Source organism: Aspergillus thermomutatus (genome assembly GCF_002237265.1).
Source record: "Aspergillus thermomutatus strain HMR AF 39 chromosome Unknown NODE_53, whole genome shotgun sequence".
In the NCBI taxonomy this organism is placed as follows: domain Eukaryota; kingdom Fungi; phylum Ascomycota; class Eurotiomycetes; order Eurotiales; family Aspergillaceae; genus Aspergillus; species Aspergillus thermomutatus.
Window position 1 is genome coordinate 1 of NW_020798102.1, and position 27,925 is coordinate 27,925.

General features: G+C 50.3%; 10 protein-coding genes across 10 annotated transcripts; 5 read left to right on the forward strand and 5 right to left on the reverse strand.

The window, feature by feature from the left end:
* Window positions 1-85: 85 nt before the first annotated feature.
* Window positions 86-985, reverse strand: CDV56_100040 (mitochondrial fission process 1 family protein; the record flags this gene model as incomplete). The annotated part of the gene is made up of 2 exons (XM_026753659.1): window positions 86-620; window positions 849-985. Coding segments are annotated over 2 exons (672 nt in total), but the record flags the coding sequence as incomplete, so codon positions are not given.
* Window positions 986-1,816: 831 nt separating this feature from the next.
* Window positions 1,817-3,414, forward strand: CDV56_100469 (uncharacterized protein; the record flags this gene model as incomplete). The annotated part of the gene is made up of 3 exons (XM_026754088.1): window positions 1,817-1,864; window positions 1,981-2,105; window positions 2,958-3,414. The coding sequence occupies 3 exons, from the start codon at window positions 1,817-1,819 to the stop codon at window positions 3,412-3,414; spliced, it is 630 nt and encodes a 209-aa protein (XP_026615940.1).
* Window positions 3,415-4,671: 1,257 nt separating this feature from the next.
* On the forward strand, window positions 4,672-5,702 carry CDV56_100909 (histidinol-phosphatase; the record flags this gene model as incomplete). Its single annotated transcript, XM_026754528.1, has 3 exons — window positions 4,672-4,830; window positions 4,879-5,415; window positions 5,466-5,702. The coding sequence occupies 3 exons, from the start codon at window positions 4,672-4,674 to the stop codon at window positions 5,700-5,702; spliced, it is 933 nt and encodes a 310-aa protein (XP_026615941.1).
* A 454-nt stretch (window positions 5,703-6,156) lies between these two features.
* FPR1B (FKBP-type peptidyl-prolyl cis-trans isomerase) lies at window positions 6,157-6,839 on the forward strand (the record flags this gene model as incomplete). Its single annotated transcript, XM_026754755.1, has 6 exons — window positions 6,157-6,287; window positions 6,367-6,431; window positions 6,492-6,552; window positions 6,604-6,624; window positions 6,684-6,725; window positions 6,800-6,839. The coding sequence occupies 6 exons, from the start codon at window positions 6,157-6,159 to the stop codon at window positions 6,837-6,839; spliced, it is 360 nt and encodes a 119-aa protein (XP_026615942.1).
* A 390-nt stretch (window positions 6,840-7,229) lies between these two features.
* CDV56_101308 (putative triacylglycerol lipase (LipA)) lies at window positions 7,230-9,370 on the reverse strand (the record flags this gene model as incomplete). Its single annotated transcript, XM_026754927.1, has 8 exons — window positions 7,230-7,375; window positions 7,423-7,896; window positions 7,943-8,196; window positions 8,245-8,335; window positions 8,386-8,453; window positions 8,502-8,620; window positions 8,664-8,778; window positions 8,832-9,370. 8 exons carry the CDS (start codon window positions 9,368-9,370, stop codon window positions 7,230-7,232), a joined length of 1,806 nt encoding a protein of 601 aa, XP_026615943.1.
* Window positions 9,371-10,455: 1,085 nt separating this feature from the next.
* Window positions 10,456-12,414, reverse strand: CDV56_101763 (putative LysM domain protein; the record flags this gene model as incomplete). Its single annotated transcript, XM_026755382.1, has 1 exon — window positions 10,456-12,414. One exon carries the CDS (start codon window positions 12,412-12,414, stop codon window positions 10,456-10,458), a length of 1,959 nt encoding a protein of 652 aa, XP_026615944.1.
* Window positions 12,415-13,549: 1,135 nt separating this feature from the next.
* CDV56_102196 (protein-degrading AAA family ATPase MSP1) lies at window positions 13,550-14,863 on the reverse strand (the record flags this gene model as incomplete). Its single annotated transcript, XM_026755815.1, has 2 exons — window positions 13,550-14,743; window positions 14,798-14,863. The coding sequence occupies 2 exons, from the start codon at window positions 14,861-14,863 to the stop codon at window positions 13,550-13,552; spliced, it is 1,260 nt and encodes a 419-aa protein (XP_026615945.1).
* Window positions 14,864-15,300: 437 nt separating this feature from the next.
* On the forward strand, window positions 15,301-16,995 carry CDV56_102421 (putative chromosome segregation protein (Pcs1); the record flags this gene model as incomplete). The annotated part of the gene is made up of 3 exons (XM_026756040.1): window positions 15,301-16,240; window positions 16,290-16,718; window positions 16,775-16,995. The coding sequence occupies 3 exons, from the start codon at window positions 15,301-15,303 to the stop codon at window positions 16,993-16,995; spliced, it is 1,590 nt and encodes a 529-aa protein (XP_026615946.1).
* Window positions 16,996-17,525: 530 nt separating this feature from the next.
* MCD4 (mannose-ethanolamine phosphotransferase MCD4) lies at window positions 17,526-20,936 on the forward strand (the record flags this gene model as incomplete). Its single annotated transcript, XM_026756320.1, has 5 exons — window positions 17,526-19,274; window positions 19,325-19,512; window positions 19,579-19,720; window positions 19,849-19,957; window positions 20,038-20,936. The coding sequence occupies 5 exons, from the start codon at window positions 17,526-17,528 to the stop codon at window positions 20,934-20,936; spliced, it is 3,087 nt and encodes a 1,028-aa protein (XP_026615947.1).
* Window positions 20,937-24,227: 3,291 nt separating this feature from the next.
* On the reverse strand, window positions 24,228-25,656 carry CDV56_103474 (putative GPI anchored cell wall protein; the record flags this gene model as incomplete). Its single annotated transcript, XM_026757093.1, has 3 exons — window positions 24,228-24,255; window positions 24,309-25,371; window positions 25,428-25,656. The coding sequence occupies 3 exons, from the start codon at window positions 25,654-25,656 to the stop codon at window positions 24,228-24,230; spliced, it is 1,320 nt and encodes a 439-aa protein (XP_026615948.1).
* Window positions 25,657-27,925: the final 2,269 nt, after the last annotated feature.

Here is a 27,925-nt window from a genome sequence, read left to right on the forward strand (position 1 = left end):
GACGACACTGGCGATTCAAGACTGCAGGGGTTCTCAGGTCGGCATATGGAATCTGCCTCGATGTGTAAAGGCAGGGGGCACATACACCGATAGGCGTCCAGGTCCGCAGGAACACGCTCTTGTTGTTCTTCATCACCCGCCCTGTGTACTTGACCACCGAGTGGATCGTGAACGCCGGCAGCCCCATGCTTGCGATGCTCTGGAACACGGCCCGCTTGGCCATTACCATGCGGTAGTCCTCGATGAGGGGGATGCGGGTTGTCGGCCAGGGGGCGAGCTCGGCGCCGGCAGCGCTGGGACTGCCCATGTCGCCTGTTGCCATGCCCTTGACGACCTCGTTGGGCGAGAGGTCCTTGGCGTCCTTGTAGGCCTCGCCGGGTGGGGCGAGGGCGTGCCGGTTGCGCAGGTAGGCTTTGTAGCCTTCGTGGGCGACATCGCCGAGCAGATAGGTCCAGGAGATGCCGTAGGCGGTGCGCACGAGGTAGGGGTGTGCGACGGGGCGGAAGGACTCGCCTATGTCGGAGGTGTAGGCGACGTAGCGGTGGGCGGAGAGGAGGATGGTGCGGATGCGGTTGGCGTAACCGGCGTATCGGTAGGGGGTGTCGGTGGAATCGACGGAGCTGTCCATGTTAGTTGATGGGTTTGTCACTGCGTTGCGGACTTGTGGTGGTGAGGTTGTGGGTTGGAATGGTGGTGAGTTTGGTGGGGGGAAAATCCAGCATTCTTGAATGTATGCGGGGACTGGCGGAGATGATGATGCCATAGTTTGGGCATGGTAAACTTGGACGCGCGACAGTGGACGGCCACTTTGAAGCAGTAGCGACAGGATGCGCCAGGATAAAACATACTATGGGGAGTAGATATCATCGTAGAAGCCATCATCCTGGTCAACTATCTTCTGAAGTTGAGAAGGAAGTTTCTCGCGGGGGATCGGTTGCTGCGGTGTGTCTGCGGGAGTCTCATCGTGATGCTTCCTCCAGAACATGCTTTGAACTTGGCCGAAAAAGAAAAAGCGTGACTTGACAAGGAGTGAAGGTCTGGAATGAAGGGTATATGTGCTCTGTATGTACAGTGATAGAGGTACGTAACCGTAAGAGAGAAGCTACAAGCTACAACAACAGAGCACAGTAAAGTTGAAAAAAAGGATACATCGATTGATAGAAAGCCAGGGACGTGCTCCGGAAGAATAATATCCTCTCATCCATTTCTTTTCCTCTGATTTGTCCTCCCCAGTAACCGCACGGCACCCGAAGAGCTGCACAGCTCGCAGTAGCCGGGGTAGTATTGAGGACGGAGTAATTCATCTCAGCGTGGAGGCATCTTTGCCCCGAGGTTCTTCGGGTGCTTCCTTTGGTCCCGTGCCTGCACTGCCACTCTGGGTCCTCACAACAAAGATTCATGTCGAGCAGTATTGTTTTTGTAGTGATGACTCTAGCAATGAAATTAGAGCATCTACTTCGGCTGACATCCTGTAATCAACTGATCACCTGCGGTTGTTGGCCGTTTGTGCTGTCAAAGTATTGTGATGCGGTGCTGCGGAACTTCCCGAATCCGTCTTCTGATTCGGACCGAGCCGGAACATCACATGATCCCAAGCAAATCCATTATGTCATGCATTTCCCACGTGATATCACGGGACCTCAAACCATCCGGATCAGTCAGCAGCTCCTCTAACCCAATGAGGAAAAGGCCGAGCCGCGCTGTCAACTTCCATCGCTGCCGGCTTTGACGATTGCTTCCGCAGGTCCTATTATTCGCATCGCTCCATTCGCCGCGTCTATCCCTCCTCTGTCAAATCTACCTCCAATCCATCACCATGGTCGTCTACTACCAGATTGCCGGCAAGCAGGTCGGCTCCCACGTCGTATGTTCCCCCGGTCTCCCCTGCCATGTCTTCGTTTATGCTACGACAGCCGAACTGGATTCAAGTCCCTGATGGCATTGCTATGGCATATCACTGATTCTGATTAATCAATTCAGCTCGCCATGGGCGTCATGGGAACCCTGTTCGGTGGTATTTTCCTCTCGACTCGCGGTGGTGGTCAGAAGAAGCAGGCCACTCCTCCCATTCAGGCCTCTTCCAAGGACGAGGAGAAGTTCATCCAGTATGTTTCCACTCATAATCATACACATATTTGGTCTATCCTTGTGCTCCATTGACCTCTAATGACCTCCAATTGCATACCAACTCTGCACATTTGGAGTTACTGGCACGGCAAGCTGCTTTCAGTGAGGGCTAACCGCGCGGTCACCATAGGGACTTCTTGAACCAAGTAAACGGGGAGCAAAAGAAATCGGATCATTAGAGCGTCTCCCTTGAACGATAGGGACTCACTCGAGGACAACTGCTGATGCACGATGAAAAGGAAACTGAACGCGAGATATATCCATCATGAAAACGATCCTATAATTGGATGAATGCTTGCGATAATTAGACGAGATCCCTTCAGTCGTGTGTGTGTCAGGATTCGCTGGTGATGAGGCTCAATGGCTGTGCCAGTGGTGCTGATGGTCTGTACATAATAGAGGTATACGCCATTTGAGGTTGTTCTCTCCAACTTGATACCAGATGACTCGGGCATGAAGATTTGTCTGCGCTTAGGATACCTCAGTTCCAGGTGATCTTAGTCCGTGAGCAGAGTGACTATAGCTTAGAAGGAAGAGTAAATGTAAAGCGGCTTCGTAGCATGCAGCAAACATACGAGCAAACATACGAGCAAGCACATGAGTATATCATTGGCGTGTACTGAGTAGCGATTAGACAGTATTCGCCAAAGCTTTACCTGTCGTTCATTTTCCAGTATATCATCATAATTCAGGGTTTCACTATTGCTTCCAAGAAGCCACCAAACTGACAGTCACATGATCTCTAAATAACAAACAGCGTCTCCGAACCCTCAATCGTCCTACAGTGATCCGTCTCCAAAACTCTAGGATGATCAAAAACCACCTATGAGACCAATTCCCTTCCCATACTCCCTAAATATAGGGACGGACATCGTTCATCTCCCCCGAATCCTCCGCCTCATCAACCGTCCCGACTACCTCCACCGCTTTACCCGGCGCATCCTCCACGAACAAGAACAGCAAGACTTCCGCACCAGATTCTCCCTCCTACCGCCATCATCCGGTGCAGAAAAAGCTGAGCCCAGCGCAATAACCCCAGACATGGCGCGCTGGCTGGCAGGCCGCTTCGCCGCAAAAGAGGCAGCACGTAAAGCCGCTCCGGCCGGCGCGGCGTCCCTCGGATGGAAGGATGTTATTGTTAGGGTTGGTGAGGTTGATCAGGGTAGACCGGAGATTGTGTACTTGGATCCTTTGAGTGGAAGCGGGAGTAGTGAAGGCAGAGTAGGCAAATTGTCCATCTCGCATGACGGGGACTATGTGGTTGCTACTGTGCTTGCGGCTGGTTGAAGGTCTATTGGGTTGAGGGTTATTGATGCCTTGGTCCTCTTCGGATGCAATGATGCTGCGGATAGGCTATCTTCGGGATGAGATGGACATTTTCGTGTCTCATGCGAGGAACACGAGGAGCCGTCTGCTGGTGTCCCGGCGCGTGGTTCTGGGATTGTCGAAGGATTCCTCCACGAGACATCCCCTGAGGATTAACGATCCTGATTACTCCTGCTGCGATACGCGAGCACGTTCAGGTTCACACGCGGTCAAGAAAGTCTCTACACTGATTTGGACATGCTCGACCATTCACCAGCACCGAGTTTTTCGACTTGATGGTGGTGAGAGGCCCACCGATCTCTACGAATTTTGATAACCAGCAGGAGTGAGGCTCACTACATGCAACAACCTCTTTGGGCTCTCATGAACGCAATCCAAGCTCAAACTCAGAATGTCATTTCGGCTCGAGTGGGAAAGAAGCTGTGTTCCGGACAATTCCCCACGCATGATGTGATACACTTCGTGTTGTTTCCCTACGCTTTTATACAATGGGAGGCAACCCCTTTTTGTCCAGTTCTGATGAAAGATACGTAGACAGAGTGCTCCCGTCACTGAGTGGCAGATGATGCTTATCCATTCTCCTTTCTGCAAGAGTGCGTCAGAAGGGGTGGAAGTGCCTACCGTTGTGACCTTACGTATCCTGAATGAATGATATGGCATCACCTCCATTGTCCTAAGTAATGGGAGTTCTGGGTATATTGACCACAAAGTCCACAATGACTGGTCTTGTATGATATAGTGTAGATGTAGAATAAGAGAATACTCGAACGCAATGTTGCAAATATTGTGAATATTGCGAAAAAGTTACCAGGTCTGAAGCTGGATAGTGGGTCGGCGGACTTGTTATCTCATTTTTTTCTTCGTCTATTGTTGTTTCAACTTATCCTCAGATGTATCCTTAGCATCATTCGTCGTTGGTCTGTCAAAACAGATCCATTAAGTCTCAATCCTAACATTAATTTGATATCGATATCTTCTTGTATCCTCTCAGCCGAATATCCTAGGGCGGGGCATTTCTCCTTCCCCACGCAGTCTCAGTGCAGCGTTCCATTGGCTGCTTGCGCTGACATCTGCATACTACTTGCTATCAATCATCAACATCCACCTCTAAACTATCTACTGCGTAGTGCCCCAGGTCTTACCATCTCTTCAACCAAGGTTCGTTGTCTGTGTGACCTCTCTTCTATTACAAGCTCAATCTCAAAGACCTGTGCAGTCATGCCGTTCTCACACCACAGCCACTCGGGCCAGTTCTGCCCGGGCCATGCCAAAGACTCACTCGAGGAAATCGTCCAATTGGCCATCTCAAAGAAGTTCAAAGTCTTCTGTCTGACCGAGCACATGCCCCGAGGAAAAGAAGACTTTTATCCGGAGGAGGTACGCCCCAAGTAGACTTTATCCCAAACCACACCACTGACTCATCAGATCGAAGCCGGCGACAACGAAGCCGCCCTGGTCGCCAACGAAGCCGCATACTTCGCAGAGGCCGTCCGGCTGCGCGAGAAATACGCGCACCAGATTCAGATCCTCATCGGGTTCGAGATTGACTGGATCCGTCCCGAGTCGCGGACACTGATCGAGCAGAGCCTCTCGAGGTTCCCATTCGAGTTCTTCATGGGGTCCGTGCATCATACGCTGACCGTCCCAATCGACTATGACCGGCCTATGTATGAAAAGGCTCGTGAGCTGGCAGGCGGCACGGACGAGCGTCTGTTCGAGCACTACTTTGACGAGCAGCTGGATATGCTGACGCAGCTGAAGCCGCTCGTCGTGGGGCACTTTGATCTGATTAAATTGAAGAGCGATGATCCCGAGCGCAGCTTCAAACAGTGGCCTGGGGTGTGGGAGCGGATCCTTCGGAACCTGGAGTTCATCTCTGGGTACGGGGGCATGCTGGAGCTGAACTCGGCTGCGTTGCGGAAGGGGATGAGTGAGCCTTATCCCAAGGAGGAGATTTGCAGAGTGAGCTGGCTTGTCGTTCTCTGAGGCAGGAAGGTGACTGACGGTAGTAGGAATTCCTGGCACGAGGAGGCCGTTTTGTCCTTTCGGATGATAGCCACGGGCTGGACCAGGTTGGCTTGAATTATCACCGAGTGCTGGCGTTCGTGGAGAAGGCTGGTATCTCGACTTTGCATTATCTGGAGCTGGGGGATGGGCCGGCGGTGGACGAGCGGTTTCCGCGGACACAGATCCGGTCGATCCATGTCGATGAGTTGAAGAAGATGTCTTTCTGGCAGGTGGCTAGCTAGACAAGTAGACTGCACACATCTGCAGATACCATCAAACTAATGCACAGTTACCTTACAACAAGGAAGCATCAGCAGGAGCACGCTCGAAACTTGACCTCACTGCTTCATTCAGTCTTATGTATCTGGGATTGCTGGTATACCTCGACAAAGCGCCAGCACGAGGTCAAACGTTAATACCAACTCGCATATCAAACGACCAAACCAAACACTTATTACAGGCGAATACAGAGCATTGAACCTAGATACTTCATTACCACAATGAATCATCCCCCTGAAACGTTACCCTCACGGATCCAACAATCGGCCTCCATATGAAATGATTACATCAAATCCACCCGATATGACCTCAATCTCCCTCCATCCACCTCCACCTCTACACCCTACACTCTCCCCAATCTCAATTTTAAACAGAATACCACCCTTCCTCACATTAATCCCACTTTCTAGGAATACAATGGGCGTCCAAAGAGAAATCCTCCGAATGGGCAACGGCAAAGACCACCCCAAGCCCGGCGACCCGGTCGAACTCAACTACACGGGCTATCTGTACGATGAATCGAACCCGGATCACCATAAAGGGAAGGAGTATGTACAACTCCACTGTAATAGCGTGAAACTCAGAATAAAGAGCTTCGGCGGAAGCTGATTTTCTTCTCTTTACCAGATTCGACAGCTCGAAGAGACAGGGCCCACTGAAAGCGACTATCGGGACGGGCGATGTCATTCGGGGTACGTTTCACACTTTTCCAGTCTTTGATATGGTGGGTCATTTGTTCATGCTGGCTGTAGGCTGGGACGAGGGCGTTCCGCAGATGACTCTTGGGGAGAAGGCTATATTGACGATGAGTGGGTATGGCTTCTACTTCTATCTGTTGTGATGTTGGCTGATTGATGGTGGTAGGGATTATGCGTATGGAGAGAAGTATGTCCCTCATTTGAGTGGAAGGGGAGTTGAAGTGCAGTCTAATGGGTGTACTGTAGGGGCTTTCCGGGGCTGATTCCGCCGAATGCTTCTCTTGTGTTGTGAGTTTCTGACCCTAGTTGGGTTCGATTCGAGATGCTGATGCTGATGCTGACGCTGTTGCTGATGATTAAAGTGAGGTCGAGCTTCTCAAGATTAGAAACCAGTGTATTTGATTAAGTGTTGATCTGGGAGAGGTGATGTCGTGGGTTTGGCACTTTGGCAGGTTTGGCAGGACCGTATGTCTGAGTCTTGTAACTGATAGTCAGATGAGATCTATACTGCTGAATAGATAGAAAAAGGGTTGAAGTTACATTAATGGTACTTTGGTTGACTCTATGGAACATCACACGTAGGTGATCTCGTTTGCAAATGGCTTTGCCAGTTGGCTGCCAGTTGGCTACCAGTTGGCAGGGTACGTGACCAGTTGACGAAAGCCATCATTTTGTCTTGAGTATCTTTCCTCGACATCCATGTCGGCGCTTAGTATCTGTCATGTTGCCCTTATAGATATGGCTTGAGCCTCAATCCAAGACGAGTCTTCTCGGCTGAACTTCAAGCTGACTTTATCGTGCAATACTGTTGATATAATCCATCCCATCCACGTGGTAGTCATCCCGCTCCACATAGCTTCCATTTCTAGGCAAACGAAAGACAAAGTTTGACGCCCTCTTTCCTGGTGTGTACTTGGGCCATTGTGGGATTTGCGGTACTATGCGTGTCAGGCGTTTTCTCATTCAAGTCACGACAGGGACGTACCTCCATGTCCATTGGGATTCAGGTCCGTCACGAAGGACGTCCACATTCGAGCGGCCATGTTGCCCAGTTCAAGACGGGCGGGATCAGTACCGAGCGGTGTAATGCTTTGCACGGGATTTGCAAAGACGAAGGGGATCTGTACGACAAAATGAGCCATGGGTGTCATATGCAAGGTGGTGGCAGCTACCTCTGCAAAATGTCCGACACCAATGGTGCTACTTGTATTTAGGGCTGGCACGTCCCATCGATAAGAGTAGACTTGTTTCGTGTACTTGGCCATGGTCTCCGCAAGCAGCCGTCTTGGTGCGGCCATGGTCAGATCTCCTGCCATCGATTCGTACCGTTTGTACATCAGTCCCAGCTTCGGCCATGTCACGTTTCCCCAGCCGTAGGGACATCCCAGGGCAGGGTCGTTGGGGTAGTACGCGAGAAGCTGCGTGGCTTCTTCGCGGGTGAGCACCCAGCGTTTCGAGGCTGTCGTTGTCAGTCATTAGCCTTCACGAGAGACAGAACAACGCACATATGAGTTGGTTAATGCAGTCTTCATCGGTGTTTGTCCCTGTAGTACCAAAGCTGGTCCCCTCGTCTGTGTTGGATCCAAGGAGAATGGGTACCTTTGCCAGTCGGCCCTCAGTGTAACTAATCTGAGGGTACTCCTTGATAAAGGACCCGTCGACGGCGGCGAACCATTCCAGGCCCTCATATGCCACGTCGTACAAGGACTCGTACGGGGCTTCTCGCAGACACTGGAGTGTATCCGAGGATGTCGAGCAACTACAAATGTCAGCATAAACTCTCCCAGTATCGCGCGATTGAGAATACCCTGTCTTGTTCACGATGCGGTCGTACATCGGCTGATGCCAGTCCGTGCCGTTCCATGGGGGTCCAACAGCGTTACCAGATTCCATGATTGCTACGACCATGTGAGCCTTCTGAAAAGTGGATGCTAGAGTGAGGACGTACCGGCCCGGAAAAGACCCTCATTGTCACCACCATTGGCAACCAAATGAGCTCCAACGCTGTAGGCACCTCTGCTCGAGTCAGCATTGCACAGATCGGAGTGGCGATTTTTCACTCACGCAGATTCTCCCCAGATGGTGATTCTGTCGGGATCACCCCCAAACGCCTTGATGTTCTTCTTGACCCATCGCATGGCGACTCGTTGATCCCGTAGACCCAGATTGTTATTGCCAGTAGCCTGGACCGTCAGCATAGCCTTGAACATTTGTATTGATACATACCCTAACTTCCTCTGAGTCCAGGAATCCAAACGCGGCAACACGATAATTGATCGAGACGCCAAGCACTGGCTTGTCATTCAGAGCTCCTTGATGAAGGATATAGCTCATATTATATCTATCAAGGACACATGTCAGTACGTCCAGTACTGCTGGCCGATAGAACCATACCTCGGATCAGCAGTAGCTCCCTGCTGCCATCCACCTCCGAAAATCCAAATCATCACCGGAAGCAATTCCTCATGATCCGATTTCCGCGAAGGGCGAATGACATTGAGGTTCAGGCAGTCTTCATTCAAGGTGATCAGCCCCAGATTGACCAGCTTCGTCTCGTCCGATCCGTAGCCGGGACATTCGTGCCCGTATTGGGTGGCATTGTACAGCACTGTGCCCTTCGATAAAGCCAGACCAGCCCCGGAGGCGTCATAGGGGCCCGAGTTACTGTCATTGGCAGCATAGGATGTTTTCAAGCTCGACGGTGTAAATCGAACGGGCTGGTCCGCATACTTGATGCCCAGGAACAGTTCCTGATCAAACTCCGGTAGGGAACGGCCTACAAAGACAGTTTTCGAGTCGGAGTGATGGCTTGCACTGAGGGTGGTCGTTGGATAGTCTGCAACGGCACTTTGGATCTGCGAGCTCGGCAGAGCAACGCTCAACGCGCCAAATGCGAGAGACAGCCAGGGAAGAGAGGTGATTCGGTGCGACATGTTGGTCTTGTCCCCGTCGCTGAGAAACCCTGCGCAAGACCAGCTGTGATGCCATTTCTGCGGGAACGAGCCTGTTAAATGTCGTCCCCATGTTGGAGGTTCTCCGCATCTTCATCAATGCTTTGTCAATACTCCGTAGAAATGGAGTAAATCCGGGGAAGTGGATACACATCCGTCTCTTGATGTTGGAGAGTACCAAGGGAAGCAGACGATAGGTGGAAGTATTTGAGAAGAGACGCAGTGACGCTCGCTAGCGTCAACTGGCACTGAGCGGAACTACATCAATTTCTCCGTCTGCAGCACTTTACCCAAAGCTAAATCGGACAGCAACTTGACTGTCTATCTGCAGTACCCATGAGAAGCTTTGATCACAGTTTTGATGCCTTCAGCTTTGTCGACTTGTAAGACTATCATTCATAGTACCGGCGAGAAGACCGATGCAATAATGGAGTGCACGACCCATGGTCGTGTCTGGTTGTCTGAGCCCGCCTTCATCGTTGGAACCAGATAGTTTGGCATTTATAATAAGGACGGCGTTCGAGTGCTCCCCTGCCATCAGCAGCCATGGCTGTCAAAGGTGGTCTGGTGAGACTGTGCCTGTTTTCTCAGATTTCGTTGTTGGGGAGAGTAAGAGGCAGAATGCCAACCCGAGCTTCATGTTTTCTTAGGCGTCTTAAGTTGTTCATTAACTCAAGGAAACATTGCTATCTCTACAGTGTCCAGAAACATTCGGCATAGCCTGTAGAAAGATCTGTACTGCAGAATAGAACGGTGTACGAACAAACGCTGATGAATCTATCTCAAAGTGAATTATCTGAAAATGGGTATGAGCTGCTTCAGCTAAATACATCGGATCGAAGCAAGAAACGAATCAACGGGTATCCCAACACCCTCTAGCAATATGATGAGGAGTCAAATCACGTTGTATATCAGCAGTGCTGTCCTGCGGCGCCATGCTGGTTGTATGAGTACTCCGGATGGCAGAAAGAATGCCGAGCGCCAATTAGATGAGTGATGATCCTGAGACCAGAAAAGACAGAAGCCAGAATTGCGAGACCTAGCAACTATGAACATTGTGCGTGAGGTCAGTCATCCTTCACTCGGTCGCCATAGCCTAGGTTTGATCCACCCGTGCGAGTCCTGCTCGTTCCGGATGATGAAGGACTGGAAAAACGTCCTCTCAATGAGGATGCGTCATGCAGGTTTGATCCCGACCGGCTCAGATCCGGTTTCCGCAAACTCCCTGCCAGAAGGCCAGATGAATTCCTTGACTCCAAGCCATCGTTCAGTTCAATTAAATCTCCCATGCCACGTCTCGTCCCCGCACGGCTATTGCCCTGATACGATTGGGCGCCCTGTTGTAGGTCGCTGAGACCTGCTTTCGCTCGAGTTGTCATTTTTCTCACCCAGCCTTCGACGGCACCCCCTATGTTGTCAAGGCTAGTCGAGGCGGTGGAAGCTGTAGCCGACGCATACTCGGACGGTGTCCTTCCCAGGCTAGGGGGAGCAGGAGCAGGAGCTAAATTTGGCAGATGTTGTGCGACAAATTTACTCAATCCATCGAGAGCTGGTCCTGGAGCCATCGCACTGCGATCGAGCGTTCCGACTCCTGTTCCCACGAGCTGTATATTGCTACGTTGTCGTTGGTGGTGCGGTCTCGGCTTGGCATTAGACATGGTTCGCGACCTTGAAGGGTCTGTGGTGCTTCGATTCTGTGCGGTGAACGCTTGCGATGATGGTGACTCTGTCGGCGAAGACAGAGTTGAGGATAGGGTTGCCGTCCGCTCGCGACCGGATATCGACGAACGAGGTTCGGAGTCTGTGTAAGACAGAGATTTTCGTCGTGTACGGGGGAAGAACCCCAATGCTCTGCGAGGAACGCGGCCGATCTCTACTGGCGCGGGAAACCCATCGATCTGCACCCACGACTGATGCTTCCAGATCCTATCTGCCTCCCCTTCAAGCGGCAATTCCGTAGATGCTTCGCCCTCGGCAGAGGAAGCTCGAGTGCCTGAACTTGGTGCAGGTGCTATGGAGCTTCCACTTAAATCCTCTAGAGAATCCCGATTCGAAACGCTGCCGCTCAGAAGATCAACTTCGGGTTGGGCACGGACCGGCCGTCCTTTCACAGAACAGGAAGCGACCGGCAAGAGCACGGTCTTTCTGCTCTGGATACTATCACTGGGCCAAAACCCATTGGCCTTTCTGAAAATCGCTGGTTGACAACCATACTTGATCGCAACCCCGGTGATGCTGTCGTTGGGCTGAACGTGATGTATATACGCTAAAGCATCCTCGTCCTGCTTTGGATCGATCGCCGAATGGCCCGTTTGATCACAGGAATCTCGCCGTTTGTGCCGAGTGTCGCGATTAGACACCAGACCCGTATCTGCTAGTAGTAGAGCCTCCCGCTTCTTCGCCTGCAACATAGCCTGTCTCTCTTCCTTTGTTCCAGCTCCAATTTCCGATGTGGACGGGGCCGACGGACCCCATGCTGAAGGTATCTTTGGAGTAGCCCTCATGCACGGGTCTGGTCGAGAAGGCTTCCTCGAATGCGTTCGTGCCGTCCCATTAGATTCGGATCGGGCAATATCGCTCCCCAGAAAAGAAGAAGCCAGGCTTTGTAAGGAAGTCCAAGAAACATCTAGGAAATCCACCGCAGCCCGCGAAGAATCGGAGAACTTGGTCTGTGCCTTCCCTGTCTGACCGAGCCCGCCTAGAGGAACACCAAATCCATTGAGATTATCTCGATTAAACGATTCGGTGGCGCGCGAAGGATGCCGCATTGGAAGGGGTGACGCTCCGCGGGATGTGTGGGGTGATGGGGTGGCACCGCGCGAACGGATAGCGGAGGATTCTCCTGAAAGCGTTGTGGTGGAAAGCCCGGTGGACTGCATTGGTCTTCCATAGTCCTCGTCGGTAACATCATCAACCGATATCAAGCGGCGGGTACGTGGTCGGACAGTGGACGTAGATCTACTGCTGGTGTTTGTACTGGCGGCCCCGAGGCTGAAGGTGTCAATAATGCCATTGTTGGAACTCATTCCCGGCGAAAATGAAAGACAATGGACGTCCGCGCTTTGATGGACGTCGCAAGCACTTCCTTAGGAGCTTAACTCAGCATGTGAGATCACCAAGGCATAGATTGCCATCGGAGGTCTCTCTACTTAAGATAGACCATTCGTCATCCAGTCACAGTATCGCAATCGCAGGACCAGGGGCGGATGGGGAAGAACGAGCGACCACGAATATTTTGGATGGTATCTTTCCCTTCGAGATGAGTATTGAAGTCTGCAGGCGTACAGAGTGAGGCAACAGGGGAAGTGTAGAAAGCTGGCCAGATATTGGGGGGTTGGGGGCGCGGGATGCGGCAGGAGTTGGTGGACTCCTTGTGATGACGACCCGCAATGTTCTTAGATGGAGTAAACGAAAGGACTGGACCCAAGGAGCGCCAAGTGTTCAGTTTCAATAAATCGCGGTAGGGTCCTTGCACGGGAAAAGGTCATCAACACTTGAAAGACCTGAAAAGAGTAGACTAGATAGAATAATAGCGAACAGGAACAGAGAGCAACTTTCGTAATCGCTGAGGTTCTTCTTGTGATCGGCAAGTGTCTTGTTGCCGCCTCTCTCCAAGAATCGAGCCACTGCCGTACCCGCTTCATACGTATGTCTGGTAGTATTAGTCTATGGCACCCCCAATACGGCCTGGGCATTATCCACGTCGAGTGCCTATCAGAATGGAAAAAAAGAAAAACAATATCTGTGAATTGAAGTCTGTCCTAATGTCCACCACTATTTTCATTTTCAATGAAATTTTACTCATCTCGTAGTGGAACAAGTCAAGTGTGTGATTTGCCACATCGAGGAACAATGAGGTGATCTCGGTCTCCATACATATCTAGGATCCTTGAATTTTGAGAGAGGGAGATTCTTTCGGTCATCATGCAAGAGCTATCAAAAGTCTATAAACAATGGCATATTATGGCAAAGAGCTTGTGTCGCAAGTATTAGGTAGCCAAAGCCAGCAATCATAGACTGAAAGGACCCGGAAGATATCAGAAATAATATATGACTGCAAGAAACTGTATACCCAAAATCAACGCCATAACCGGTGTGCTGTATACATTGGTATCAAGGACAATAGACGAGCAAATCATCCCAATCACTAAAAGATTGTGTTTATTCAGGCGGCTCGGCCATCTCAGCGGGTCGTGCCTCGACTTCAGATGCTGCATCTGATTCAGCTGTGCTCCACTCTTTCTCCGAACTGGCTTTGCTGGTAGGTTGTGTCTGGGGCTGGGCGGGTTGCGGAATGACCCTGACGCTTCCGGCTCGAGAGAAAAAGTCCTCTGTACGAAGGCCGCGAACTTCAGTCGGATTTACAGATGTCATCTGGAGGCCATCTGCCTTCTTTTGTCGAATCAATTCTCGAACAGGGACCATGGCGGCATCCCGGCAGGCCTCCTTGATATCACTGCCGGACATTCCCGCCATTGCCTTGACCAAGTAATGAAGATCAAAGTTTTCCCGGTCGACCTTGGTATCTTTGAGTATCAAACTGAGAATTCGGAGTCGCTGTGCGGCCGGAGGAAGGGTGACGGGGAACTTCTTCGGCATCCGCCTAAGGATCGCTTCGTCGATATCCTGGATGCGATTCGTGGCTCCGAGAACAACAACCCGCTGCGGTTCACCCAGAGAATTTGCGGAGGTGAGGCCATCCCAGTGCGTCATGAATTCGGCTTTGACCATGCCGCTTGCCTCGTGCTCACCACTCCGCCTTGTGCCGAGAACTGCGTCTATCTCGTCGATGAAGACGATCGAGGGCTGCAGCTTGCGCGCTAACGAGAAGACCGCGTTGACCAGCTTGTTCGAATCACCATACCATTTCTCAGTCAAGGTGGAAATATGTAGATTGATGAAGCACGCGCCGCTCTCATGTGCCAGCGCTTTAGCAAGCATAGTCTTTCCGCACCCTGGTGGGCCATAAAGCAATACTCCCGACGGCGCATTGAGAAGCGATGAAGTGGATGAGTAGAGATGAGGCATGGTCAGAGGATAAATCACGGATTCTTTAAGCTCTTCGATAATATCGTCCAAACCTCCAATATCCTCAAATGAAACACGAATGTCATCGGGAGCGACAACATCCATAGCGATGGCTTGCTCGTATTGGTTGAGGACCAAATCTCCTCTCCTTTGTCGGCGTGCTCTTTTAGCCCCTCTGCGTGGTGAGTCGCCGTCTGATTCATCTCCACCGTCGAGCTTCCGTAGAATGGCAGCAGATTTGCGCCGTTGCTCTTCTTTCTTCTGGCTCTCTGGGTCAAAATCAAGGCGCGATAGAAGGTAACGAATAAGGAAGTATGCGGAGGCCGACTATCAAAAGATAAGTAGAGCTCGTTAAAATGGGCCGAGAGCCATAGAACTCACAGTACCAGCAACCATCACCAGCTCTTGCAGAAACTGCTGCCACCTTGGACCGCGCGCGGAAGCCATGATAACGGGGCCGAGTCAGGAGTAATAGACTATGAGGGAATCTGCAACAAGTAGCCAATTATTGACGTCGAAGACGATCGGTCTCCCGAGTCTAGCAACGGGGATTATGATGACTGATATTTCGGTTGATTATTAGAGTCAACCTCGAAGAGTCCAGGAACGTCGGCTGTCGGCGATATGAAAAGCTGTGGCGCTCACTCACTGAGCCGGGGAACATCGTGGCTTTGCCGACGGGATGTCACATGCCTGAAATCTTCATGTGGTTGTTGCAATGCGGTGAGTGATGTGGAAGGCGGTGAGTCCGACGGTGGACGCGATGTTTTGGTTTGTGTTGTCAAGTTTCATCGGACAAATGTATAGCGATCTTGCGTGCGGTATAATCCTTCCAAGTTTTATCATTGTTTGGTTAAGAGAATATAATTTAAGTATTACCTGACATGCCCAAACGGAAAGCGACTGCCAGGCTTTCTGGTCTGGCGTGCTCGGATGGTGCGGATGCCATGCAGGGCAGTGGCGACGAAGCAGGACAACGCGAAAACGAGCGCCCAGCCAAGAGACCGAGAGGAAGGCCACGATCCAAGTCCGTTGAAAGCAAGCCGCCAGCTCAAACAAAGCGTAATTCGGCAGTGGCGCAAGCACAAGCCCCCGACAGTGCTCCGAAGAAAACGTCGAAAAGGGGACGACCAAAGGGCAGCAGAAACTCGGCGCAAGGCGCAACGCAGGAAGCTCTAGAGAATAAAGGTGGAGATGAGGGAATCAAGGATGAGATCGAAGTCCAAGAACCCGGAAGTGTTGCTGTATCGAACGACGAGCTGGATGATGCTCCAGTTGCCACCAAGCCAAATCAATTGGCAAAACCGGCAAAACCTGCAGCTACACGGGGACGCAGGAAAGTCAGTGCTGGAAAGCAGGTACAGACCGATGGTGAATTTGAGTATACACCGAGGGCTACAAGAAAAGTCCAGTCGCCGGCAAAGCCCCAGGAGCAACCAGAGCAGCCGAAAAGACAATCGCGGCGCATTCAATGGACAGAACCCAGCAGTGTCGCGGCAGAGAAGGAGCAGGAGGAAATGGAAGTTGTTGATGAGACCATTCTACATGAAGAGCCCGTGGTCCCTCGATCAGCGTCAGCATCACCTGTGAAAGGCAAGCGGTCGTCACAGCGCGCACCAGGAAGCTCTCCTCTCAAGAAGAAGCTTGGGGTTTCTACGGATGATAATAAGACGGGTGAACCGGAGTTGAGGCGTAGACTTGGTGATTTGACTAAAAAATATGACACACTGGAAAATCGCTACCGTAACCTCAGAGAGATAGGGATCGTCGAGGCGAATGCCAATATGGACAAGCTTCGACAACATTGCGAAGCAGTGACAACAGGTATGTAGGTCTTCACGTATAATCACACGTCAAAGGCTGATATTTTCAGCTTCCAATAATTTGGTTGCTTCTCTCAAGGCAGAGCTGGAAGCGCAGAAGAAGCTTGGCCAACAAAGCCGAGCGCTCCAGAAACAATTGAAGGAGCGGGATGCGGAAGTCGCTGAATTGAAATCTCAAGCGGCAGAAACCAAGAACCAACTGACTTCGGCTCAGTCGGAGATTAAAGCCTTACAGACCAAGCTGGCGGCTGCCCGTAATACTACTGCAAGTCTCGAAAGCGCTGCCGCGAAAGTTCCTGGAAGCGCAATCAAAAACAACAGGGCAAACCGTGTAGCTGATGCCGAGGCAGCTCAAGCAGCTCATCTCACGCAGTTAAAGGAGGAGCTATACAGTGACCTCACTGGTCTTGTCATTCTTGATGTCAAAAAGAGGGAATCAGATCACCTGTATGACTGCCTTCAGACTGGCGTCAACGGAAGTAAGTCCTATTTCGAAACGGGAGGATTACAAGATGCGTTTCTAACAAGTCGACAGCTCTTCACTTCAAATTGGCCGTCCCGACAATGACATCGACCAATTTCGAAACGGCGGAATTCCAGTATGTCCCATTGTTGGATGAAAATCGCGATCGTGAACTGGTCGAGATTCTTCCCGAGTATCTTACAGTCGATATCACCTTTGTCCGCCAGCAAGCGTCAAAATTTTACGCACGGGTCATCGATGCGCTTACCAAGCGGCGCAATTCAACTAACTAAGTGCTCTGTATTGCTGCTATATCTATTCTTCTTGCATTTCTCAGCCTTGGCCTGGCATCTTTGCCTGTTGCATAGGTATCTTGAGCTAATTTAGGTGTCTGGTCGAGCATGGTAGGATTCCTTGGTGACATTTTATAATCTACGTGGACCAAAGCATGTTGGAATTCTCGTATTCTTTTTGTAATGCATGTCTCTCATGTCTTTACTCCGATGAGAGTACCCCTGGTAGTCCTTCAAATAATGGGATAGATAGTCCGTCAGGGGCTGCGTCATGGGCTCTGCGGGCCACCGTAACCGCAGCATGCCGCATTGGGCAACCCCAATTGGTTGCAGGCATCCCCAAGTTCCCCAAAGCTGTCATGAAAAAGCGACAGTCCATGTCGCAGATGCTTGACAGCTCGCCAGCACCACCCTTTTTCATTCATTTCTCTTCATTGTAACTGTTTAATCTCCCTTTCTTCATACTTACTGGGGGACCCATTCCACTCTTTTGTTATATCCCCCGAAGCTGGATCGCCCGTGAAGGAAACATGGCGCGTCTGGGCCGGGTTGGGTTTCTCACCCTCGCGGTGGTGTTCCATCTCATATATGCTTATTCAATTTTTGACATTTACTTTGTCAGTCCGATTGTGAGCGGCATGAGATCGTATGGCGTCGAGCGAGAACCTGGCGCCAATGCGCCCGCCAGTCGTCTTGTGTTGTTTGTTGCCGATGGCTTGCGCGCTGACAAGGCCTTTCAGCCAGCTCCAGACCCTTCTCCAGAAGATAGTGAAGATGCAGAAGACAATGATCCAATCTATCTCGCTCCTTTCATTCGATCGCGCGTGCTCTCCCACGGAACCTTTGGCGTCTCCCACACACGAGTACCCACCGAATCTCGACCTGGACATGTTGCACTCATTGCAGGTCTGTACGAAGATGTCTCGGCAGTGACGACAGGTTGGAAATTGAACCCGGTCAACTTCGACAGTGTCTTCAATCAAAGCCGGCATACTTGGAGCTGGGGGAGTCCGGATATTCTCGCAATGTTCAAAGAGGGCGCAATTCAGGGCCGCGTTGATGCGGAGATGTACGGAGAAGAGGCGGAGGACTTTACGATGGATGCAACGAAATTGGATACCTGGGTCTTCAACAAGGTGAAGGAGCTTTTTGCCTCTGCGAAGAGCGATCCTGAGTTGGATGCGAAGCTACGTCAGGATAAGGTGGTGTTCTTTCTGCATCTTCTTGGACTCGATACCACTGGCCACGGCTACCGTCCCTACTCCAAGGAATACCTGCATAACATTAAGGTTGTGGACAAGGGGGTGCAGGAGGTAGCAACACTCATAGAAGAGTTCTACAGTGACGACAAGACGGCGTTTATCTTCACCGCAGACCATGGCATGAGTGATTGGGGAAGTCACGGGGATGGTCATCCAGACAATACCAGAACACCTCTGGTCGCCTGGGGATCTGGTGTTGCTGGACCAAAGTACACGGAGGGAGAGGCTGTTACCGGCCATGAAGATGGATTCTCTTCCGATTGGGGCCTTGACGGCATTCAACGGCATGATGTTGCACAGGCCGATGTTGCTGCTCTCATGGCGTACCTTGCTGGCTTGGATTTCCCCGTGAACTCTGTCGGTCAATTGCCACTTGACTATATCGATGCTAGCCCAAAGGAGAAGGCGCTCGCTGCATTGGCGAACACGCAAGAAGTCTTGGAGATGTATCGTGTGAAGGAGGAGCAAAAGAAAGCTGCATTGCTGCGATACAAGCCGTTTGAGCCATTGGCAGATTATGGCGAGAACTCAGTGGAGGAGCATATTGCTGAGATTCAGGCCCTCATTGCCGGTGGCAGTTTTGATGAGTCCATCCAGAGGTCTGCTGCTCTATTCGCTACTGCGCTAGAGGGGCTGCGCTATCTGCAAACATATGACTGGCTCTTCCTCCGAACAATCATCACCCTCGGATACCTAGGCTGGATTGCATATGCGCTGACAACAGTTATTGATCTGCATGTTTTGCACGGTACCTCGGATTCGGATCGGACCATGGGCAGTACAATTTTCTTTACGTCTATTCTTGCTGCTCTCTTTTCGGTTCTCTCATATCAACGATCTTCGTGGCGCTACTATTTCTATGGAGTTTTCCCAATCTTTTTCTGGGAAGAGGTCTTTGCACGAAGGAAAGCGCTTATCGCTGGTCGCGAGATTCTTTTGAGCCACGTCCGTTCTTTCGGTGGCTACATCGCATTGGGATTTCAATTCATAGCCTTTGTTGGAGTTCTGGAAGCTCTTGTATGTTGCAATACATTGACACATTGAGCGCAAGCTGATAAGGCATCCAGGTCCAATCCTACTTCCACCGTGAGATATTCACGGGTTGTTTCATTCTCGGGTCATTTTGGCCTATTTTACACGGTATCGACTTTGTGAGACAGAATACGGTTCTGTCCGCTACATGGGCCGTCGGGTGCTCTCTCATGAGTACTTTTACTTTGCTTCCTGCCAACAAAGTAGAAAACATTAACACCATGTATGAGGCTTCCTGATTTATCAAGGCTGATTTTGTGGATGATTTACTAACGAGATGTTTGTGCAGAACTTATGGTGCACTGCTAATGTTCTTCACCGGATTGTTCTATCTACTTTTCGAGGACATCATCTTGAAACATAGTAAATCTTCAGGACATGCGCCAGGTGCTATCTCTAGTTTGGGCTCACGAGTCATTATGGGCATGCAGGTACGGCTTTTTTGTCCTTTTCCTCTTCTCGCTTGTGTCTACGGCGGTCTTCAAGACCACACGACGGGGGACTGTTTACTATGTCGCTGCCTTGACACATTCGCAGAGCAATCAGTTGACTTAAGTAGGTTGGTATGGTTTTGCTTGCCTTGATAGTCACCAGGTCCAGTGCGGCGTCTTTGCAAGCCAAGCAAGGTCTCCCAGTTGGTAACCAAGTAGTTGGCTGGTTCGTTCTGGGTAAGTGTTGCGAGGAACTGGCTTGGCTCCAGCTCTTGTTCCGCAACCACTTTACTTAGATCTGGCTAACACGATCCTAGTTGCCTCGCTTCTGCTGCCATTTTCCCATCGACTGTATCCTAACAGCCACTACTTGCACCGCCTGATGGTACTTTTCCTCACATTTTCGCCCACCTTTATCATCCTTACCATTTCGTACGAGGGCCTTTTCTACTTTGTCTTTTGCATGACGCTAGTCACCTGGGTCCGTTTGGAACATGCCATCTATGTGTACACTGCGACGCCCTCTGCGAACCATGGTGGAATCAGTAGGTCGGTTCCAAAGAAGCCAGGCTTGAATGCTACAGCGGTAGTCGATGGGCAGGAGTACCGCTACCGCACGCTTGGCCTGGCAGACACACGCGTGGCGCTGTTTTTCTTCTTCCTTCTCCAATCAGCCTTCTTCAGCACCGGCAACATCGCGTCAATCTCGTCGTTCTCGCTGGAGAGCGTCTGCCGTCTCATACCAATTTTCTCTCCGTTTAGCCAAGGCGCACTGCTCATCCTGAAATTGCTCATCCCTTTTGCCCTCATCAGCGCTAATCTGGGTATCCTCAACCGCCGGCTGGAGGTTGCACCCAGCGCTCTGTTCATGGTTGTCATGGCCATTTCGGACGTCATGACTCTCAATTTTTTCTATATGGTGCGGGATGAAGGGTCGTGGCTGGACATCGGCACCACCATCAGCCACTTTTTGATCGCCAGCTTCCTCTGCACTTTTGTTGCGGGACTTGAGTTTCTTAGCGAGGTGTTCATCAGCGGGGTGGACTTCGGACCGACCACTAAGGCGATCGGGGCCGCTATCACCAGGGCCGTGGACGGGACTGGGGAGAACGACGTCGCAGTTGCGCAATCTGGACCTGATGATGCGGCGAACGGCAAGAAGGCCGAGGGTCTAGAAGGGAGTGAAAAGGCTCGCCAGAATGGCGGCTCGTTATGATTTTATGTAAATTTTATCTATAGATTATTGGCAGGGCGCCATACATAGCTAATTACCTTGGTACATTATTGTTTAGCTGCATTCTCATCGTCTTCGAGCACACTGTGATGCAGCACTGCTAAACAAACTGTAGCTGTTAGCTTGCTCATTACACTAGACACCATGAAGTCAAGCCCATCAGTTGAGCCGAGGCATCACAAGCCAAACCAAACTAAGTTTGCCAGGATTGGACCCCAGGAAGCTAGACCCGCATCCGCCCTAACCCTTTTCAGACTAAGGCAGGCTATCTGACGGCGGAATTGCGGGGAAAGAGTCAGGCACCAATCCATACGGAGTACACTTATTGTCATTTTTCTACGTGCAGTCTTACGCAGGAGTCGGACTCGATCGCTATGATGATGTGATGCGGGAATTAGAACCGGGGAGATGCGGGATGATGGATTGGGCTTGCAGCTTACCTTACATTCTACGATCCATCGGAGAGTCTGGGGTCCTTGGTTGGATGGTGGATTTGATTCCCTTTGGGATGGATGGTGGGTGGCATGGCGTATGGTGCATGGCAGGCAGTGTAGGGATGTAAATTGCCGCAGAACGATGTCAGGGAGTCGACTGGTCTCATGATGCTTTCTTTTCTTTCCTGGTTATCTACAGACAGTTCGAGATGGACTACAGGATTCCGTATCCTTCCGCGTGGTGATTGATGATTTGATTTTCTGGGACTGGGAGGAGAGATGGTTGGTGAGCGGTGAACACGGACTGCTCGATAGCTTTGGATTTCGTAGCAGAGCCAGAGACGGGGACCTTGAGGCTTGAAGACATCAGACGTACCGTCCCCGATCACCTGACGCCCGCTATCACCTGGCGCCTGATTTTCGGGTCAACTACGAGTGCAGAAATGAAGCTATACAGCCACAACTAGAACATAAAATGATTAGAATTTTTAATGGAACCAAATAACAAGTCCAGAGAAGTTGTTTAGCTAATTTTTGGTGTTACGGAATCGCTGCGGAAGCCGTATTTGCCTTCCTCGACTATTTACAGTAACAGGTGCCTCTTCCACTTCTTCCTCACTTTTCCTATGGGTATTATCCTTTTTCTTTTCTGTAGTAGACTCGGTACACTTCTTCTTACCTTTATTAGCCTGTTTGACATCATTTTGAAGCTGTAGAGAAGCTTGTTTTGCAGCTTTCTCCTCCTCTTTCTGGCGTCTCTTTTCCTCCGCTTCCTGCATTCGTAGACTCTTATTATAAGCCCTTATTCTCTTTTGTTCTTCAATCAAGCGTATTTTCTCTTCTTTCTCCTGCTGCCGACGTATCTTATCTTCCTCTTTGGCGGCCTTAGCAAGGCGTGCAGCCTCCTCCTTCTCTGCTTGAAGATCCCGCGCTTGTTGAACCTTCTTAGGGCTGTAAAAGATGGCATTACCATCTTCTGGTGCTTGAAGCTGAAGCTGTAAAGGCTTCCCACGCTATCGCTTCTTCTGCTCATTTCGTAGAGCATTTTCCAAGCCCGTACATCGTAGTTTGAGAAGAATGTTCTCTGTAGAAAGATGCATCATTGTGTCATTCAATTTCCGGACCTTCTGATCATAAACATCAGAAACAGCTTGCTTTAGGAGCTTTTCAATGCGACGCCAGTCTTCTGCCTTTAAAATAGACTGTGATGACTCACTAGAAGAGGGTCTTTCGCCCTCTTTTCTGGTGAAGCGTGCCAAAACAACCTCTGGGTTCCAAGGATGTAGACCAACTGATTTCCATGCACTGTTGATATTTTCAATTGAAAAAGCCTTATTCCAGCTTGGCCAAAATAGTCTGAAGAAATCCCGCTTTGTGATATGGCTTATTCCTTGACATTCATGCATAAATCTCTCCAATTCGTCACTGTAGGCCCGAGAAAGGGGACCAAAAAGACTGACGTCAAGAGGTTGTAAACTGTGTGTTGAATGAGGTGGATAAATAGCCAAAAGGATTCTATTTGCATCGCAGAAGTTAATAAACTTCATGCTGACATGGGAGCCATGGCCATCAAGAATTAAGAGCCGCCAACGTCTCCGAGCTTTCTCCTTTGTCTCACGATCAAAAATTGAGGTAAGCCACGCATATCCCAGGCTGTGATTTGTCCATCCAGTAGCTGATGACTGGAAAAAGCAGTAGTGATCATTATGATCAAAATCCTGCAGCCACGTATCTCGAATATCTCCAGAGACTGCCTGGTAAATCAGACCAGGTGAAAGAGATGTCCCATCTGCACAAATACAGGCTATGGTAGTAATCCACTCCCTATTCCCATCTTGAAGTCGTTGTTGGCTTCCTCCCTTCTCATACCAGTGTCGTGAGAAGATTCTTTTGCCTTTTGATAGTACTCCAATAAGAAAACCTTTCTCATCCATATTATACATATCTCTTGGTTCAATGCCATATTCCTCAATCTTTCTCGCCATAAGCTCAAAGTATAAAGCGTACTTGTAGGCAGAATCAGCCCTTTTGCGTGAAGAATCAATCCCAGTAGTATAGTGAGAAACAAGCTTATCTTGATGTCTCTCTAGGAAGCGGTTTGGCCAACATTTTCCAGGCATAATTCCAGTAATTTCCTTTGCAAAATTTCGCAACATTGAATGAGATGGTGGCAGGCCACGCTCAGTGAGGTCATTAATCCATTTAATAAGCGTCTTCGACTGTTGGTTGTTGAGAATTCGTTGATTTTCGTACTGATCTTGACGAGACCCTTGTACACCGCGGTGGCGCCTTGACAATGTTGAAGGGCTAACCCCATGCTTTCTCGCAATTTTTGCATAATTTATTCTTTCTCCTAGTTCCAGGGATTTTATTTCTGCAAGAGCTGCCTCAATTGATTCCATATTGATGGTGTTGTGGTCGTTTAAAATCTATCTAAAAAGTCGGTGTATAGATGAAAATCAGGCGTCAGGTGATATCGGGCGTCAGGTGATTGGGTACGGTATATCCTTCTTGAGTACGGAGTAGCTATTGCCAGAATTCTACGGCTCTTTTTTTCAGAGAATAAATTCAATTTAGAAGACTTATTTGTATTGTACAATGCAAGCTATCCTCATATGTGCCTAATGAATGACTGTCCATAATTAATGTACTAGAAAGAGCCGTTTGAAAGATCCTTTGTGCTGTCTGTCATCGCGACCATACCCGACATTGAATCAATTTGGGTTCGAAAGAAACTTTGCCGTCTCATCAATAAAAGCCATAACTTCGAAAAATAATACCATGGGTCCATCATTCATGTCCTCATAATGTCGGGCAGTCCTTTGTCAAGCCGATTGACTTAGCAGACAGTGATGTACAGACCAAGACTGGATAAAGATTAGCCACGGTTCATATTCTGAGACGCGTAGAGAAAACTTACGGAGAGGGGTTGTAGTCCTCGAAGAAGTTGAGGTTGGTGCTACCAGCATTCTTCATCTCGAAGCTGACTGCCTGTCCAGCGGGGCACTGGAAGGTAGAGATCAGGTAAGAGTTGCCAGGGGAGACGGTGGTAACACCGTAGTCCTGCTTGACCTTGGGAGCGTTGCTATAGGAGGTCTTGGAAGTAGCGGCGGACTCGAGCATGGCGAAATCGATCTTGCCGTCGCCGCTGAAGGAGTAAGAAGAGGTCTCAAGGTCCTCCTTCTTGGGGAACAAGAAGACGAGGCTGCAGGTCTTGCCGGCGTCCGAGGAAGGAATGTCAAAGTTGAAGATGCTCGAGACGGTGGAAGAGACCGTGCCATTGAACGAGGTGCCGGGAGCCTTGCTTGGAGAAGAGGAGTCGACAGGGATGATCAGGTGGGGGAATTCGTACTGGCCAGAGAGATTGGTTGGGCAGCTGGCGCTGGAAGAGTGGGTGGCAGAGGCAGAGGGATGTGATCCAGATGGGGTCTGAGAAGGCTGGGAGCCGGAGCCTGGAACAGTCGAGGACTGATGGGCCTGGCTAGGCGCACTGGATGGCTGAGAACCAGAGCCAGCGGGTGTAGAGGGTTGAGAACCGGAGCCAGCTGGGGTAGTTGTCTGAGGGCAGGCGGTAGTGGTCATGGTTGTCTTCACAGTGGTGGTAGATGCGGCAGCGCTCGACTCGGGAGCTGGCGCGCTGGGAACGGAGGCGCTCGACTCGTGAGTAGGAGAGGCAGCAGGGGTGCTCTTGTGCACTGCGGAACTTGTTGGAGTGACAGAGATGACCGAGCTGTAGACTGCGGAAGAACTGGCGCTAGCGCCGGCACCGGTATTGGCACAATTGTCGGCATTCAGCTGAATCTTCTTGCAGCCAGTCACATCGTTGCTATTGGGGGAGGTGTAGACGTTCAGTCCTCCGTTCTGACCAGTCGCACAGGCGACAAAGTCTGTGTTTCCGTTGTAGGTAAGCTGGCCCTGGGCGTTGATGGAGAAGCCGGTGGTGGGCTTAGCTCCGGAATCACACTGGAACTGGGTGGTAGGAGCTATCGATTTTTGTTAAGACGTCGTCAATGTGTCAAAGGTGAATCCAGATACTCACGGGTCAAGATGCATCCGCGTCCGTGACCATCGATGATACCGCCATCGGAGTTGATGCAGTACTCGCCCTCGGGAAGGTTGCCGTAGACACGGTTCTGTCCATCATCAAGCTGGCCAATGGGACCAGAGGCACCACCCGATGCGGTCAGATGGAAGCAGCAGGTGTTGTCTCTGGTGACAAGAGCATTGGCTCCGACAGCGAGAGCCGCGAGAGTAGCGAAGTTCTTCATTCTGTGAGAGCGACCGAAAGGAGGCAAGGCAGCACAATAGGTGAAGCGAATGGACGAAAGGTCTGATTCGGTATGAGTAAGACCTTGTTTATCTTTTGTCTGTTTGAGGACTACAACAAACACTGATGAGGACGAGAAGTACTCTTTACTTATAAACCAAGGTGGGTACACTTCACCCCAGCGTCATGGATGTCACTGCCGGGTACCCAGATCAAGGTACCTTAGGTCAGCAACACCTCATACTTCCGCATGGGAAGCAAAAAATAGAAACAAAGCGTGGCCAGTTGCAATGCATTTTCCTGTAATGCGGGTGGGCCAATGCCGACCACTCAGGCATCATAAACACGCCAGAAACAGCGAGTAAACAAGCTCGATATTGCTCGGACCTGCCGGCGAGCCTGGAAGCCATCGGATATCGAACGGCGTTCGATATGGAAGACGTCATGATGGACAACGGCATTGTGGGGAGATGGTGAATAGCATTGAGATAGCGTGGCCCACCCACGATCCTAGGTACGTAGTACAGGACGGGCAACAACGGTGGCCATACGTAGTATTAATGATGCAAAGCATAAGAGCCAGCAGGTGGATCTAGGACCCATTAGAAGGGTTCTCGGATTGGCCGTAGAGAGCCTGCCCTGGTCAGTGACCCTTCAATATTGCCCGATACATGGTTCCCTCAGTGTCTCAGGGCAGGATACTGCGACTGAAGTGGCGATATCAGATCTGATCCGCGGAACTGGCTCTATCGAAAATTGGTCTGGCCAAAGACAACAAGCGTTGCCTGATGGGGTTTCAAGGAAGAAAGCATTGAGCTCCCATGGTTCTTTGCTTCTATTCATAATGTCCTATCAGCAGGAATGGATGATGGATGGTCGGTCACGCATTGAACACACAGTTGAGCACCCATGCATTGTCAACACCATCAGCGGTTTATTCCAAGTACAAGGCCTACCTGATACTGTCCATATATTTGAATTTAGAAAATGGGAAAAGCAGTGGAACAGAGCAGAGAGTGGAGATCTTCTCAAGGTGCCTTGCATCTAGTGGACGTCATGAGAGGTCATTGGGGTTGACTTAAGCTTCCGCAACATGAGCACAAAATGGGGCAGCCTGGGTTGCCTTATCCTGTTGTTGCTTAGCCGCTTTCGCAACGGGGCATGGCTTGTGCCTCACGGACCAGGGTCCTATCATCTACGTTCCTGGGCGTAGTCACCAATACTATGGTAGTCTGGAGTGTGGGTTTTGAACTACCGAAATGAAACTGGAGAAGTTGTTGGGAAGCTGTACAAGTCTTGGTACACAAGAGTGAGAGCAAGTAAGCAACCCTCGAGTGGGACAATATGGAGCTTAGTGGGTAAGTGACGAAACTGGCAGCCAACAACACTGCTTGTTGGCTTTACACAGCCTTTTCACTGCGGGTTTATTTGTTTAAAATTGTGCAGCTTCATGGGGATTATGATAATATTAGTCGGATTTAAGACATCTCATCTCTCAACGTGCTGATCATATATTAGCCACGTCATTGGATTACCAAGCCATTATTTCATCAATTATTGCTCTGTAATTGGGTTCCCTTGAAGCAAGCCAGCATAGAGTCGAGTAACTGAAGTAACTGCAACAAGATATCATCAGCCAGGCACCAACATACACAGTACCCCTGAAACGAGTATAGCCGCAGTGCGTCCAAATTATCCAGATTGGTCAATCAGTGATCATAGATCATAGATCATATAAATGCTACCTAGGTGGAAACATCTGTCCACCTTCGTATTCTGTTTGACCCCTAACTAAGATCAAGACGTTTATCTAGTTGTGCCTGCCAATACTACCAATCTGCTCGAGGCGATACAATGATCTAAGGCATCACACAAGTTTAACCATAATACTGAGCATGGGAAGCCCCAATGTCTTGACTGAAGGCTAGGCCCGGACCTCGAATGTTTCTAGATAATTCATCACAAAACGCATGGGTCCACCAACAAAGGGTAACGCAGAGCGTCATTCTCCATCATGAGCAAACGAGACGGCCCTGGTCTTCCCGCAAACCCCTGTAGTTGAGTCACAAACGGAGTGATCCAGTTGAGTAAGGTCTATCCCTCGAATCGATGTAAGCCTTGCATCACTTACATCTCTTTATCTCTGAAGCTGTCAAGACATCCGTTAAGTGTTCTGTTCTGGTCATGTGTATGTTGGCTGTGTGTGACTGCGAGGGGTTTCAGGGTGATTGGGACACAGAATGGAATCAATAGAGGTAGGATATAGCAAA